Here is a 14098-nt window from a genome sequence, read left to right on the forward strand (position 1 = left end):
TCTCATCCTACAAAACATCAGAATCTGTCCTAAGATTCTTAAAATATTTTGAATCATCTCCTCCACCATCACCATTGGCAGAATTTAGTCATTAATTTATGGCACCCCACTCCAGTACTCTTGCCTGGAGAATCCCAGGGACAGGGGAGCCTGGTGGGCTGCTATCTATGGGGTCGCACAGAGTCAGACACGACTGAAGTGACTTAGCAGCAGCAGTCATTAATTGTATGTCTTAAACGGCACATCTGCATTGTCTGCTGAATCCTGTACACCTAATACTGCAGCTAAAGTGATCTTTTTCAAACACAAGTATGATTATGTCACTTTTTTCTGCCTAAAATTTTCCAAAGGCTCGCCATTATCTCCAAGATACAATTTAAAATTTAAATGCTATCCAAGGCATCTATGTTTCCAGTCCTGTCCATCCTTCCTGCCTGCTTTCTCTCTCGGAGTCTCACTTCAAACCTTGAGCCACAGCCATCCTGAACTGGTGCTACTGCAGTTCCTTGAGCATGTCACTTTGCCATGGACCCCTGCACATCTGCACTCGCTGTTTCCTGAGAGGTCCGCTTCTCCTTCCTTGTCCCTGGTCAGTTTCCCTTCACCCTTCAGGTACAATGCCTCAGAGAAGTACTCCATTCTGGGCCGGGTAGTCACTGCATTCTGATCTTCATTATGGTTTCTGCCCATTTACTTCTCTGTGTCCTCCCCCAGATGGTGAAAGTCTATGAAACAAGGGCTGTGCTCAGCGCCCTTGTTCAAAAAGTGTTTGACACCTAAGCGTCCATAAGACAGGTGTGGGATTCACCACGTGCAGCAAAGCAGCCAACGCATTGACTAATGCTACTATAGGGAAGGAGTCATCAACACGCCCTCAAATTGTGCAGAATATGAAGAACACTACAATAAAGTTCCTTCCATCAAGGAACTCACATTTCAGTGGAAAAGACATTTTCTTCATCATTTAGTGTGAGAAATTCTCTACTTGTGTTAATTTATGTAGGGGAACCTTTCCCAAGAGGGGAAGTCAAGAAAAATCTCTTGGAGGAAAAAACACTTGAGCTTAATTTGGTGCAATTTAACTCAGCGGCAATGAGCTTAGGTTTTCATGTCTGGTGGGCATAGAGCTGAATCCTAGTTCTATCTTTGACTAGCACTGTGACTTTTGACATGTGACTTAATTTTTGAGTTTAATTTAAACTCATTTAAATTATGTGTTCTAATGTGTTAAATGAAGTTAGCAATATCCACTTCACCGGGATGTTAGTAAATGTGATTAGCTTATTACTAAATTAAATGTTACAGAGATGAAATGCATAAAAAAATGTGAGCTGTAACACACAGAGCAAAGACCATAACTTCCTTATTGTGTTCCCTTGTTCAGTCATGTCCAGCTCTCTGAGACCCCATGGACTGTAGCTGTCAGGATCCTCTGTCCATGGAATTTTCCAGGCAAGAATAGTGGACTGAGTTGCCATTTTATATTTCAGAGGATCTTCCCAACCCAGGGATTGAACCCACATCTCTCACGTGTCCTGTACTGGCAGGCTGATTCATTGGATGTCTAACATCAATTCAAGTAATGGGGAGAAAGAACAGGGCAAGCTGGCATGAAAAGAATTCCTGTTGGATTGATGTAAATTGTTCACTGAGACTGAGAAGCTAGGTTTTAAGCTTCCTCAGTGATCCTATAAATAATGCTTGTGAGAACTATCAAATTACCATGAAGGAAATGTTAAGAATAAAAATGGTGTATGCTATTCTAAACCTTTATATTAACTCCTTTAACATTCATAAGAGAAGGGATAGGCTACCCACTCCAATATTCTTGGGCTTCCTTTGTAGCTCTGCTGGTAAAGAATCTGCCTGCAATGTGGGAGACCTGGGTTCCATCCTTGGGTTGGAAAGATCCCCTGGAGAAGGGAAAGGCTACCACTTCAGTATTCTGACCTGGAGAATTCCATGGACTGTATAGTTCATGGGGTTGCAAAGAATCAGACACTATGAGCGACTTTCACTTTCAATAATCACAAAGGCCTTAGGAACTGGTTATAAATACCTTAGTCTCATTTCCAGATGTGGAAATTAAGACACAGAAACATTAAGTACTCAACTCAAAGTAACTTAACCAGTAAGCGACAGAGCCAGAGTCAAACACAGGCCATGTGTCCCTGTTTCGCTGTACTTGCAGTGACTGAGCACAGGCATAAACCCAAATAGTCACTGAATGCACACTGCATTCCAGACACTGTTCTAGGCAAACTGGATATAGAGTTACTATCTATTTACATATAGCATATATTTAAGGAGGAGATAGATGTTAACAAAGTAGACAATACATAAATGAAATACATAAATAAATACTATAAATTTCAGGTATTAGTAAGGACAATTATAGGACAATAAAACTATGAGAAGGAAAAAAAAAAGTGTAGTGGGGAAGCTGCACTAACTTCAATGGAGTACAAAGGGGAGATTTTTCTGAGAAGGAGACATCTGAGTTGATATTTCATGATGAGATGAGCAAATCTTATAAAGAGCCGAGGGGAGATTTTCCCAGGCACATAGAATATCATATATAAATGCCTCAGGTGAGCAAAGCTTGGCATGTGAGCAATGATGAGAAAGTCAGTGTGGTCGAAGTGAACTGTTCTAGGAGCTGAAGGTTAGGCCATAATATTGGGGAAAGAAGCAGAAGTCAGATTATATACAGCCTTGTAGGTGATGATAATGAGTGTAATTATTACCTCTTGGAGGGTTTTAGGAATAAAAGTGGTCTGATCAGGTTTCTACTTCAAAAAAAAAAATCACTCTGGCTACCTTCTGGAAAAGTATGGGCAGAAGCAGAAGCTATTACTGTGGTCCAGGCGTGGCGTGATATTGATTTGGACCAAGAGTCAACAGAGTGCAAAGATGTGACTGATTTTGAAATATACTTTTATGGTAGCACCAATAAGACTTTCACCAGATACCAAGGGGAAAAGAGTAATTATACAAGACTTCTTGATACATTATTTTTGGCTTGAATTACAAGGAATATTATACAGTCGATGAGTTCAGATGATGAATTTTAAGAGAGAAGCAGCTTAGGCCCTGAGGACAGGAAGTACAGGGAAATCATGAATTCTGTTGGGAATATATCAAATTTGGGTACTGGGTTTCTGGAGTGTTCCTACATTTAGAGGAAGAACCAGCAAGGAGACTGAGTAAGGGCACCGATGAGATGGTAAATCAACAGAAGAGTCCTTTGTTTTGGAAGGCAAGATATGAACACCTTTGAGGAAGGAGGCAGAGACAGCTGCAGAGTGCTGCTGAGAAGTCAGGACTGAGAACTGAGGCTTGTAATGAGCAAGATGGAACTTGCTGTGACTTTGACAGGGACCGTTTTAGAGCTACCGTGAGGATGAAAACATGAATAGGTCAACATAAGAAAAGGAAGTACTAAAGTGGAGTTAATGCAGATAGACAGGTTTCCTAGATTTTTGGTTGAGTTCAATAGAACAACGAGGCAATAATGGATGAGGAACATTGGGACACATTTTTTTTTTTTTAAGATGAGAGCTATTATCACGCTAAATTAAATTTATCCAGAAAAAAAAAAAAAAAAAAAGGCAAGCGAGAAACTGATATTGCAGCAGAGAGAGGAGAAAACTCCAGAAGCAAATTCCTTAAATAGACAAGAGGTTATGGAGTCCAGGTTACAAGCGAAGAGCTGGCCTTGGAGAGAATTAGGGAACAGAGAGAGCACACTAGTGAATCTGGTGGTAGGAAGTAAGGCGGTTTTCATTTGATGGCTTAGATTTTCTCAAGGACATATGGAGAGAAATTAATAGTTAAGAGAGAGGATGAGGGAGGGGGTGTTTGAGATTTGAGGAGATGAAATGAGATAGGAAACTCTTTTCCCAGAGACCGAGAAATGGATTTTTCTAAAGAAATTGCTAAGAACTGGTTGGTTGTTTTGAGAGTTCGCTTGAAGCCAACAGTTATAAATTTAAAGTGAGATGACTAGGTGCTTCTCTTGCCATGTCTAGTTGCTCAGGCGCTGGCATGGAGTAATTAGGAAGGTGTAAGTTTAACCAAGGTAGGTTAACAAGGGCTGAGGTGACCACGAAAAAAAGAGAGAGGAGAAAAAGTGCTGAGTGTGTAAGATGGAAAATTAGAGTGACGGATCAAGGCACATAGGCCAAGGGGAGGAGGAGAGTGAGTGAAGCCAGATTCAAGGTCCCAGTGGGGAGAGGAGGTGTACTAGAACAAATGATAAGGACACAGAGGCGGTGGTGCTCAGAGAAGGTGATGCTCGACAGAGAGGTCTTGGAAGGCGAACAGCTAAGGGCAAGGATAAGCTTCCGAGTGTGACTGAGACCCTTAGGGTGGGAAGTAAAGGAAGGGAGACAGCATGCAAGCTCATGAAGTGAGTGCGAACACACACTAGAACCCACCATTGTCTGACTCATAGAGAATGCTCTACCTCACATCACTGTTAGCGTCTATTTCCGACCTATAAAACCAGGGTAACTAAATGTTGTTACAGTCAAGACGTATTTATGTGTAGGGTTTGGGGAGAGAGAGGTTGACCTCACAAGGGTGAGATCTGTGTAGTGGAAAGAGATCCTATGTTTAGAAGGCACTGCCACTGTCACCTTTTAATTCTTACTGGTTTTTAAACAAAGGCCTCCCACTTTGATTTTGCACTGCATCCTACAATTTATAAGGCTATTTCTGGACAGATGATTAGTGATTTAGGAGAAATATCTTTTCTCTCCTCATTTGGGTTGATTTTCCATAAACCTCACTTTTATTCATTTTGCATGCCTTTAAAACAATTTATCAAAGTTCATAATGGAAGTTTTAAAGAACTCATCTGTCAAACATTTACTTTTTAATGTAAATTTCCTTTTAAAGCCATTCATAATAAAAATTAGGCTGGAAGTAAGGAAATTGCCTGACTAATGAAACTGAATAATTAGTAAACTGAAGAAGAAAAAAAATAAGTTTAAATGTTGATCTAGAGTCTGAATTCATGCTTGGATGAGAGCACAGAAAAAATACTTACATTTTTATTTCTTAATATAAATGTATTGCATGTTTCCCTGGAGGAGAAAATTGCAATCCACTCCAGTATTCTTGCCTGAAAAATCCCATGGACAGAGGAGCATGATGGGTACAGTCTGAAGGGGTAACAAAGAGTTGGGCATGACTGAGCACCTGAGAACTCACACATTGTGTGTTTATTATGGAAAGTGTAGAAAATAAATATAGACAAAAAGAAGTAACTAACAATTACCTCAAAATCCTTAACAAGAGTTAATAATTTTTAACATTTTGGTATGTATCCTTATTATGAATGTATATTATGCATATACAGATGAAGGTGAAAGAGGAGAGTGAAAAATCTGGCTTAAAACTCAATATTCATATAATTAAGATCATGGCATCCAGTCCCATAACTTCATGGCAAATAGATGAGGAAACAATGGAAACAGTGACAGACTTTATTTTCTTGGGCTCCAAAATCACTGTGGAGGTTACTGTAGCCATGAAATTAAAAGACACTTGTTTCTTGGAAGAAAAGCTACGACAACCTAGACAGAATATTAAAAAGCAGAGACATTACTTTTCCAACAAAGGTTCGTTTAGTCAAAGCTAAGATTTTTTCCAGCAGTCATGTATGACTATGAGAGTTGGACCAGAAAGAAGGCTGAACACTGAATAACTTATGCTTTTGAACTGTGGTGCTGGAGAAGAGTCCCTTGGACTGCAAGCAGATCCAACCAGTCCATCCTAAAGGAAATCAGTCCTGAATGTTCATCGGAAGGACTGATGCTGAAGCTCCAATACTTTGGCCACCTGTTGCAAAGAGTCAACTCATTGGAAATGATGCTGGGAAAGACTGAGGGCAACAGGAGAAGGGGGCGACAGAGGATGAAATGGTGGGATGGCATCATCAACTTAATGGACATAAGTCTGATCAAATTCCTGGCAACAGTCAAGGACAGAGAAGCCTGGTGTGCTGCAATCCACGAGGCGGCACAGAATCAGATGTGACGGAGTGATGGAGCAACAGCAACAATAAATGCCTGCTCCAATTTCCAGGCCCACTCAGTGGCAGCAGATATTAATCTTCCTTTTAAATGTTTTGCCAACTGGGTTGAGAAAAACTGTTTAATACCATTGTTTGTTTAATAGTAAGCCTGAGCAAGGTTCTGGATGCTATTGGCCTTTTCTTTTTTGATGAATATCCTGTTAATACCTTTCAGTCACCTTTTTCTAGGCGTTCTTTGGCCTTTTTTGGGCAGTCTTTGACCTTTTTTCTTATTCTTCTCTAAAACACCTTTATATTTTAGGCTTATGGTACACAAAATCTCCCTAATTTTTCAAATCTTTGCCAAGGCCTGAACAACATGTTTTCAAAACTCTGCAGGGTTGCTGTGTTTTTCTCCATGAGCGAGGTTTTAAAATCCATCACATATTATTTTAAACTAAAAAAAAGGAAAAGCATGGTAATGGTAGTTAAGGAGATCACATTAATATCACATAAATGAAAATACAGTATCAGTTCAGTTCAGTTGCTCAGTCGTGTCCAATTCTTTGTGACCCCATGAATTGCAGCACGCCAGGCCTCCCTGTCCATCACCAACTCCTGGAGTTCACTAAGATTCATGTCCATCAAGTCAATGATGCCATCCAGCCATCTCATCCTCTGTCGTCCCCTTCTCCTCCTGCCCCCAATCCCTCCCAGCATCAGAGTCTTTTCCAATGAGTCAACTCTTCGCATGAGGTGGCCAAAGTACTGGAGTTTCAGCTTTAGCATCATTCCTTCCAAAGAAATCCCAGGGCTGATCTCCTTTAGAATGGACTGGTTGGATCTTCTTGCAGTCCAAGGGACTCTCAAGAGTCCTCTCCAACACCACAGTTCAAAAGCATCGATTCTTCGGCACTCAGCTTTCTTCACAGTCCAACTCTCACATCCATACATGACCACTGGAAAAACCATAGCCTTGACTAGACGGACTTTTGTTGGCCAAATAATGTGTCTGCTTTCCAATATGCTATCTAGGTTGGTCATAAGTTTTCTTCCAAGGAGTAAGTGTCTTTTAATTTCATGGCTGCAGTCACCATCTGCAGTGATTTTGGAAGTTCCAAAAATAAAGTCTGATACTGTTTCCACTGTTTCTCCATCTATTTCCCATGAAGTGATGGGACCAGATGCCATGATCTTTGTTTCTGAATGTTGAGCTTTAAGCCAACTTTTTCACTCTCCTCTTTCACTTTCATCAAGAGGCTTTTTAGTTCCTCTTCACTTTCTGCCATAAGGGTGGTGTCATCTGCATATCTGAGGTTATTGATATTTCTCCCAGCAATCTTGATCCAGCTTGTGCTTCTTGCAGCCCAGCATTTCTCATGATGCACTCTGCATAGAAGTTACATAAGCAGGGTGACAATATAAAGCCCTGATGTACTCCTTTTCCTATTTGGAACCAGTTTATTGTTCCATGTCCAGAAAATACAGTATAACATATCTTAAAATGTATAGCAAAAGATTAATAATGAAAACAATAAGAAAAAAAAAGTATTGATCCCTGGGTCAGGAAGATCCCCTGGAGAAGGGAATGGGAACCCGCTCTAGTATTCTTGCCTGGGAAATCCCATGGACAGAGGAGTCCATGGGGTCACAAAGAATCGAACACGACTAAGCAACTAACATTTTCACTTTCACATCACACAAGCTCACTGACTATTTGGCTTTCCCTATTCATTTTTCCAAACCCTGGCCATGCAGCACACATAATGAAAGTTCTGGTAGTTTGGTCGGCTTGTCTCCATGCCTTCCACTGCAAACACTTCATTAATATTTTCATTGTGAGCGTGTGTATAATACACATTTGCACATTTCCCCAAGACAACCCATTAGAAAGCAGAATGTGGAATGCAAGATTAGGGTTTTGGATTATTGGATTTTTTCTTACCCTCTCCAATGTAATTTCTTCAAACTCATATTCAATTTCTGTCCCATTGACCTGTAAATAGGGGAAAAAAATAAAGAAAACTATTAAATACATTTTGAGGAGGAGAGAGCTGCATTTTAAATAACATTAGGGGGTCAAATTGCATCCTGGCTATGAATAAACCACACTCTATTGATGTTTGTGACCAAATGTTCTCTTCCAAATGAAATATAGTCCAAGGTGTTCTGAAATATGACTGAAACTCTACAAACAAAACAAAACAACAAAAAACCCCTGATTGTATCCTTTAGAATTTCTTGATGTTTGGGGGAGAGAAAACAGTACAAAATATGTACTGTGAGTTTAAAAGAGAAAGCCATCTGGGGCATTGTTACAATTACAAGGGCAATTTTTTCCTAATATCTTTCAATTTTTCTATGGATAGACTCTAAAATATGACCTTAAGAATCAGTGGTAAGGGCAACACGACCATATTACATTTTTGGCTGTAAAACAGCATTAAGAATGACCGTGTTAGATAAAGAATGCCTTCTCTTTATTGGTTCAAGCTCAGGTAATTTATCCCCATTATCCTCCTGCTATATTTGTTGAGAAGCCCTGACCCATGTAACCATGGCTTCGGTAGCAATGAGAAAAGAACAAACCAGGACATGCTTGAAATTCCTGGTGAGAAACCATTTTAACCATCCAACCGACCCTTAAATTGATTTGAACTTAGAGAGAGAAACACATTTTAAATATAGTCAGGCAACATAGAACATGTGACTTAGATTTCAAGTGACATGAATACAGAACATATGAAGAGCTACTTTAAAATAATCTAACAAATATTAAATTCTCACTTTTCATCTGTCACAGATCCTTCTCAGCCAGGCAAAATTTCTGAGCAAGGAAATTCTTGAATTGGCTATTTTTGTTGTTGTTGTTGTTAGACTATGTCTCAGCAACATTATTAACATTTAGAAATCAGTGAGAAAAAACTTATTTTCAAGTAAAAGTCCATGACTTTTATAAAATTCTAATTTTACTTTACTGTCCTTTCTTTACAAGAATTTAAACATAGATCTTGCATATTAAGAGCTTTATGGAGGCAAGAACCAGGCAGCCGCATTAACTAATGGAGCCTGACACAAAAGAAATAATGGAGGGGAAAAAAGTGAATGGATGAATGACTGAACTAAGTAAATTATTTACCTGATTTATAAACACAGGCATTTATGGGTCCTCTTCCATAAGGAATTTGACTATGGTATCATTAACTGAAGGTATAATCATAACTATAATCAGCAAATATAAAGAACAATAGACTTTACTTATATGTGACCACCAGACACTTAGAGCATGTTTTTGATTTTCTAATTATATGAGCTAATTGGTGAATCACATTTTATTGTGTTACTACATTATCAAACAGCCCTAAACTAAATTTGATTTTCTGGGCTTCAGCAACTTAACGACTCAGGGGAGAGAACTTGAAGATGTTAGAACTAAGCTTTAGCAACTTTACAGTTTTTTAAATTTTGTTTTTCACATGTAAAAATCAAAACTCAAACTCCCTGTGTGTTCCCATATTAATTCTTTTTTTTTTTGTCTTTTTTGTTTTTCAAAACTGTTTTTAGTTGACAGAGGAAGTCAGAAAGGGAAGGCTGAGTTAATGCAATGTGTTTTAATTCTCACAGTATGGCTCCATGAAGCTTTTCTTCACTTCAGTGCTCTCTAGAGTGGAGCCCTTCACATTATTAAAGTGCTGCGAATTGCGGTGAGGAAAAAGAAAAAAAGAAAACTTCAAAGAGAAGAAAACAGCAAGCCTATGATAATCAATATCAGAGGAGAAAATTCTGTAAGGAAGTGCTTAACAGATAAGAATATTTTAGTGACATACACTGCATAGTTAGGGTCTACCAAAATGCTTCCTTAACATTTGTATGATCATATATGCTGAATTATAAATCCTAGAAGCATTATTTATACATATCCAAGTTTGTATTCAAAAGTTCCCCAGACAGCTACATGAACTATTGATGGCTTTACATTTACTCCATGAGTCTTTAGTTTTCAACCCAAGAAAGCAATGCCATTTGCCTAATTCAATAGTATCCAGGATCTCTGTAAAGGAAGGGAAGATGACATCCAGGTGGGGATGTAACCTTCCTTTTAAAGGAAAATATTCCATGACTAGAACTGGATCTCATGAAATTATAAAGGAGTGAAAGGATTTTAGCATAGGTGAGACAATATTTCAAGCTTTACTTGAGGCACATTTAAAACACAGAATGACAGGAAAGATATTTAAGAGGTTCTAGAGTTTACTGCTTCATCACTAAGAGAGCACGATCTACACTGCCTAAGGGCCCCTAAGAAAAGAAATCCTACACTAATCCTTGGCAAAGACCTCGGGGGAAAGAATGAAATAAAAAGAACTAAGAATACTTCCATTTTAAACATAAGTGTTATGAAAATGGACTGTGATATTTGTGCACATTTAGTAGCTTCCCAGGTAGAGCTTGCAGAAGGCAAGGGCACCGCACTCCAGTACTCTTGCCTGGAAAATCCCATGGACGGGGGAGCCTGGTGGGCTGCAGTTCATGGGGTCACTGAGGGTCGGACACGACTGAGCGACTTCACTTTCACTTTTCACTCTCATGCATTGGAGAAGGAAATGGCAACCCACTCCAGTGTTCTTGCCTGGAGAATCCCAGGGACAGGGGAGCCTGGTGGGCTGCTGTCTATGGGGTCGCACAGAGTGGGACACGACTGAAGTAACTTAGCAGCAGCAGGTAGAGCTAGTGTTAAAGAATCCACCTTTCAATGCAGGAGATGTGAGAGAAGCAGGTTTGATCCCTGGGTCAGGAAGATCCCCTAGAGAAGGGAATGGCAACCCTCTCCAGTATTCTTTCCTGGAAAATTCCATGGACAGGCTACAGTCTACAGGGTCACAAAGAGCTGGACACGACTGAACAACTGAGCACAAGCAGCACAAATACCTTTCCAGAGGAGTATACCAATCAATAGTCTTTAAATACTTTTCGTTCACATTTGCTTAGAGGAATAGTTGCTCACTGAGTGGTAAAGAGCCAAAAGGTATGAAAAGTAATTCCCTCTGAGCCATAATATTGTATATTCTTACTCTGAAAAACCAAGAAAAACTGTTCTGAAGGGCCTCCCATCATCTTCTGGGGGATTTACAGACAATCTATTGTCTCAACTTGCCTTGATGGTCTCACTCTACTTCCAATTAGTTTAACAATATATGCCATTTAATTTAAAAACAAATAAACAAACCAAAAATGGGCTTTGGGGCTTCCCTGGTGGCTCAGTGGTAAAGAATCAGCCTGCCAATGAAGGAGACTCTGGTTCGATTTCTGGTCCAGGAAGATCCCAACATGCTGAGGAACAACTAAGCCCCTGTACCACAAGTACTGAGTCTTGTGACTCTAGAGCCCGGGAACCACAACTACTTAGCTGCAACTATTGAAGCCAGCACACCGCAACTATAGAAGAGACCCAGCTCACAGCTGGAGGAAAGCCCATGCAGCAACAAAGACCCAGACAGCCAAAAATAAATAAAATTATTATTATTTTTTTATAGGGGGCTTCCCAAGTTGTGCAGTGGCAAAGAATCTGTCTGCCAACACAGGAGATTCAAGAGACATGGGTTCAATCTTTGGGTCTGGAAGATCCCATGGAGGAGGGCATGGCAACCCACTCTAGTATTCTTGTCTGGAAAATTCCATGGACAGAGCCTGGAAGTCTACATTCCATAAAGGTTGCAAAGAGTTGAATGAGACTGAACACACATTCAATTTTGGCTTCCCTGGTAGCTCAGCAGTAAAGAATCCTTCTGCAATGCAGGAGATGCAGGCAGGAGACTGGCTTGATCCCTGGGTCAGGAAGATTCCCTGGAGGAAGAAAATGGCAACCTACTCCAGTATTCTTGCCTGGAAAATCCCAATCCATGGAGTCACAAAAGAGTCAGACATGATTGGGCAACTAAACAACAAACAACATTCTTCCTGAAAAATACTGCCAAATACAATTTTTTACTTGGCTAACAATATCTCCTGGGAGGTTTAAGTACCCTGGTAATGTTTTATGCCACTGATGGTTTGCAGCCTGTACAGTTGCATGGAGATGGTTCCGGTTAACTGAGATCTGGCTCTGACCATCACCCAGCATCATCTCTCCTCCTGCAGAAATGAGAGGATTGGCAGTTTTCTAGACGTGGAGGGTCAGTAAAGTACATGGAATTTCCCAGTTTTGAAATATATTTTTGTTCAGATACTTGATTTTTCTGAACCTAATGGTTATGGAGTGTCAGCTGGTAGGTTTCCATGGTGGCTGGAAAATCAAATTGATGCCACATATTGTCCTGTCCTATTCTGCGCATCTAGCCTTCCTGGCCTCAGATGGAAGTTAAGACAAGAGCATAACCTATTCAAATTCAAACTTGGTATTTAAAATTCTAATTTCATAAACTTTGAATAATTTATATATGTTTTTCTCTCTGCAACAGTCTTTAGCTAATTTCAATGCTTTTTCCTTTTTTTCCCTTCAGTGCTATAGTAACCACCTGTCTGGGTGATAATATAATTTGATTTGAGATCTATTTTTATTTCCTGAAAAGAGGTTTTTCATGAATAAGACATGTGAACTATTCCATGTTTTAATGTTCTTTAACTGGAATCCTAAGTAATGATTCCTTTGAATTTTTTGTTTGTGTCTATACTGTAATTTCATTAAAACTAACAGCGTTCTAAAATGTTAAGATATATGAATTTTAGACATCCCCATATCACATATTAAGACAAATGCTGAAACACGAATATCAAAGTGTTGGCTTTTTAGGACAAAGCAATTCTACCCAATGAGCAAGTATTGAGCTTGCATGATGCACCAAGTGATATGAGAGGCACTGAGAAAATAAAGATTTTAGTATATTATTCTTATTCTCAAGAAACATACAGTCCTTATAGAGGTACCAAACACAAACATTAAAACCTCACAGAACTGTGATATTTAATATACAAAATAAAGAAATGAATTTGAGCCACAGCCCCTCTGTTGCCACACACAAGAGCTATACAGATCCATTTACTATTGGCTGTGTATATATATTTGATTCCTAACTAGTATAGAATATGACAGTAGTGGACTAATTCTGCCCATTATTATAAGTGATTATAATACAGTAAATAAGACATCTCAATCTTTTGGCTTTTAGCATATAAGGCTGAGTGATGAATTTCAACAATGGTTTAAAGGTATCTACGACAACTGGCTTTAAAAAAAAGAGTATCTATCCATATACTTATGCCATTTGTGTATCTTAAAAAAAATTTAGTTTTTAAAAATTGAAATATAACTGCTTTACAATGTCGTGTTAGTTTCTGCTGTACAACAAAGTGAATCAGCTATATATGTATGCAGGTTAAAACAATAATTATACACCCATTAAAATGTCTAAAAATAAAAAGAGAAATTTTAGTTACAATAGTACATGATTATCTTTATGAAATTGTTGAGAAGAATAAATGAGAGAACACATCTTAGCTGCCTGGCACATAGTAGGTGTTCAGTAGTGAGAGCTATTCTAATGAGTTTTGGATTGACAGTCTGCAGGGTTACAAAATTTATTTGATCAAATATTGAATATTTACTCATTGTTCTCTCGTTCTCTCTCATTGTGGCACAGGGGATCTTTGATCTTCACTGCGGCATGAGCGGTCTTCAGTTGTAGCATGAAGACTCTTAGTTATGGCATTTGGGATCTAGTTCTCTGACTGTGGATTGGAACCTGGGCCCCAGCACTGGAGTTTGGAGTCTTAGCTACTGGGCTCCCAGGGAAGTCTCTGTTTTCTTTTTAATATTCCCTTTCCCAGTTTGACCGTCATGTTGCTCCTGTTACTGGCACTCACTTTCCCAAGGCTGATCTTGTTGCATCCTTCATATCCCATCTTCATGATATAAGACTTCATTTTACTCTTTCTTTTTTTTTTTTTTTGTACCCCTGTAGCTTCTGGCACCATGCCTTCTTCATAGTATGTTTCTAGAACAATCTTTAGAATCAAGTCACGGGAGAACTCTAAAAACTGCATTGTTACTGAATTCTTCTCTATTAGGCAGCTCCTAAT

At 39.2% G+C, this 14098-nt stretch overlaps 1 protein-coding gene across 11 annotated transcripts in view; it reads right to left on the reverse strand.

Moving 5' to 3' along the window:
• Nucleotides 1-14098, reverse strand: part of DLG2 (discs large MAGUK scaffold protein 2) — a 1427929-nt gene that overhangs the window by 782383 nt on the left and 631448 nt on the right. For all 11 annotated transcript variants that reach the window (XM_068976931.1, XM_068976935.1, XM_068976933.1 and 8 more), the window contains one exon: nt 7968-8018. In XM_068976931.1, the coding sequence (XP_068833032.1) occupies nt 7968-8018 (51 nt within the window). The remainder of the gene's footprint in view (nt 1-7967; nt 8019-14098) is intronic.

The sequence above is a fragment of the Capricornis sumatraensis genome, chromosome 8, assembly GCF_032405125.1.
Source record: "Capricornis sumatraensis isolate serow.1 chromosome 8, serow.2, whole genome shotgun sequence".
Lineage (NCBI taxonomy): Eukaryota > Metazoa > Chordata > Mammalia > Artiodactyla > Bovidae > Capricornis > Capricornis sumatraensis.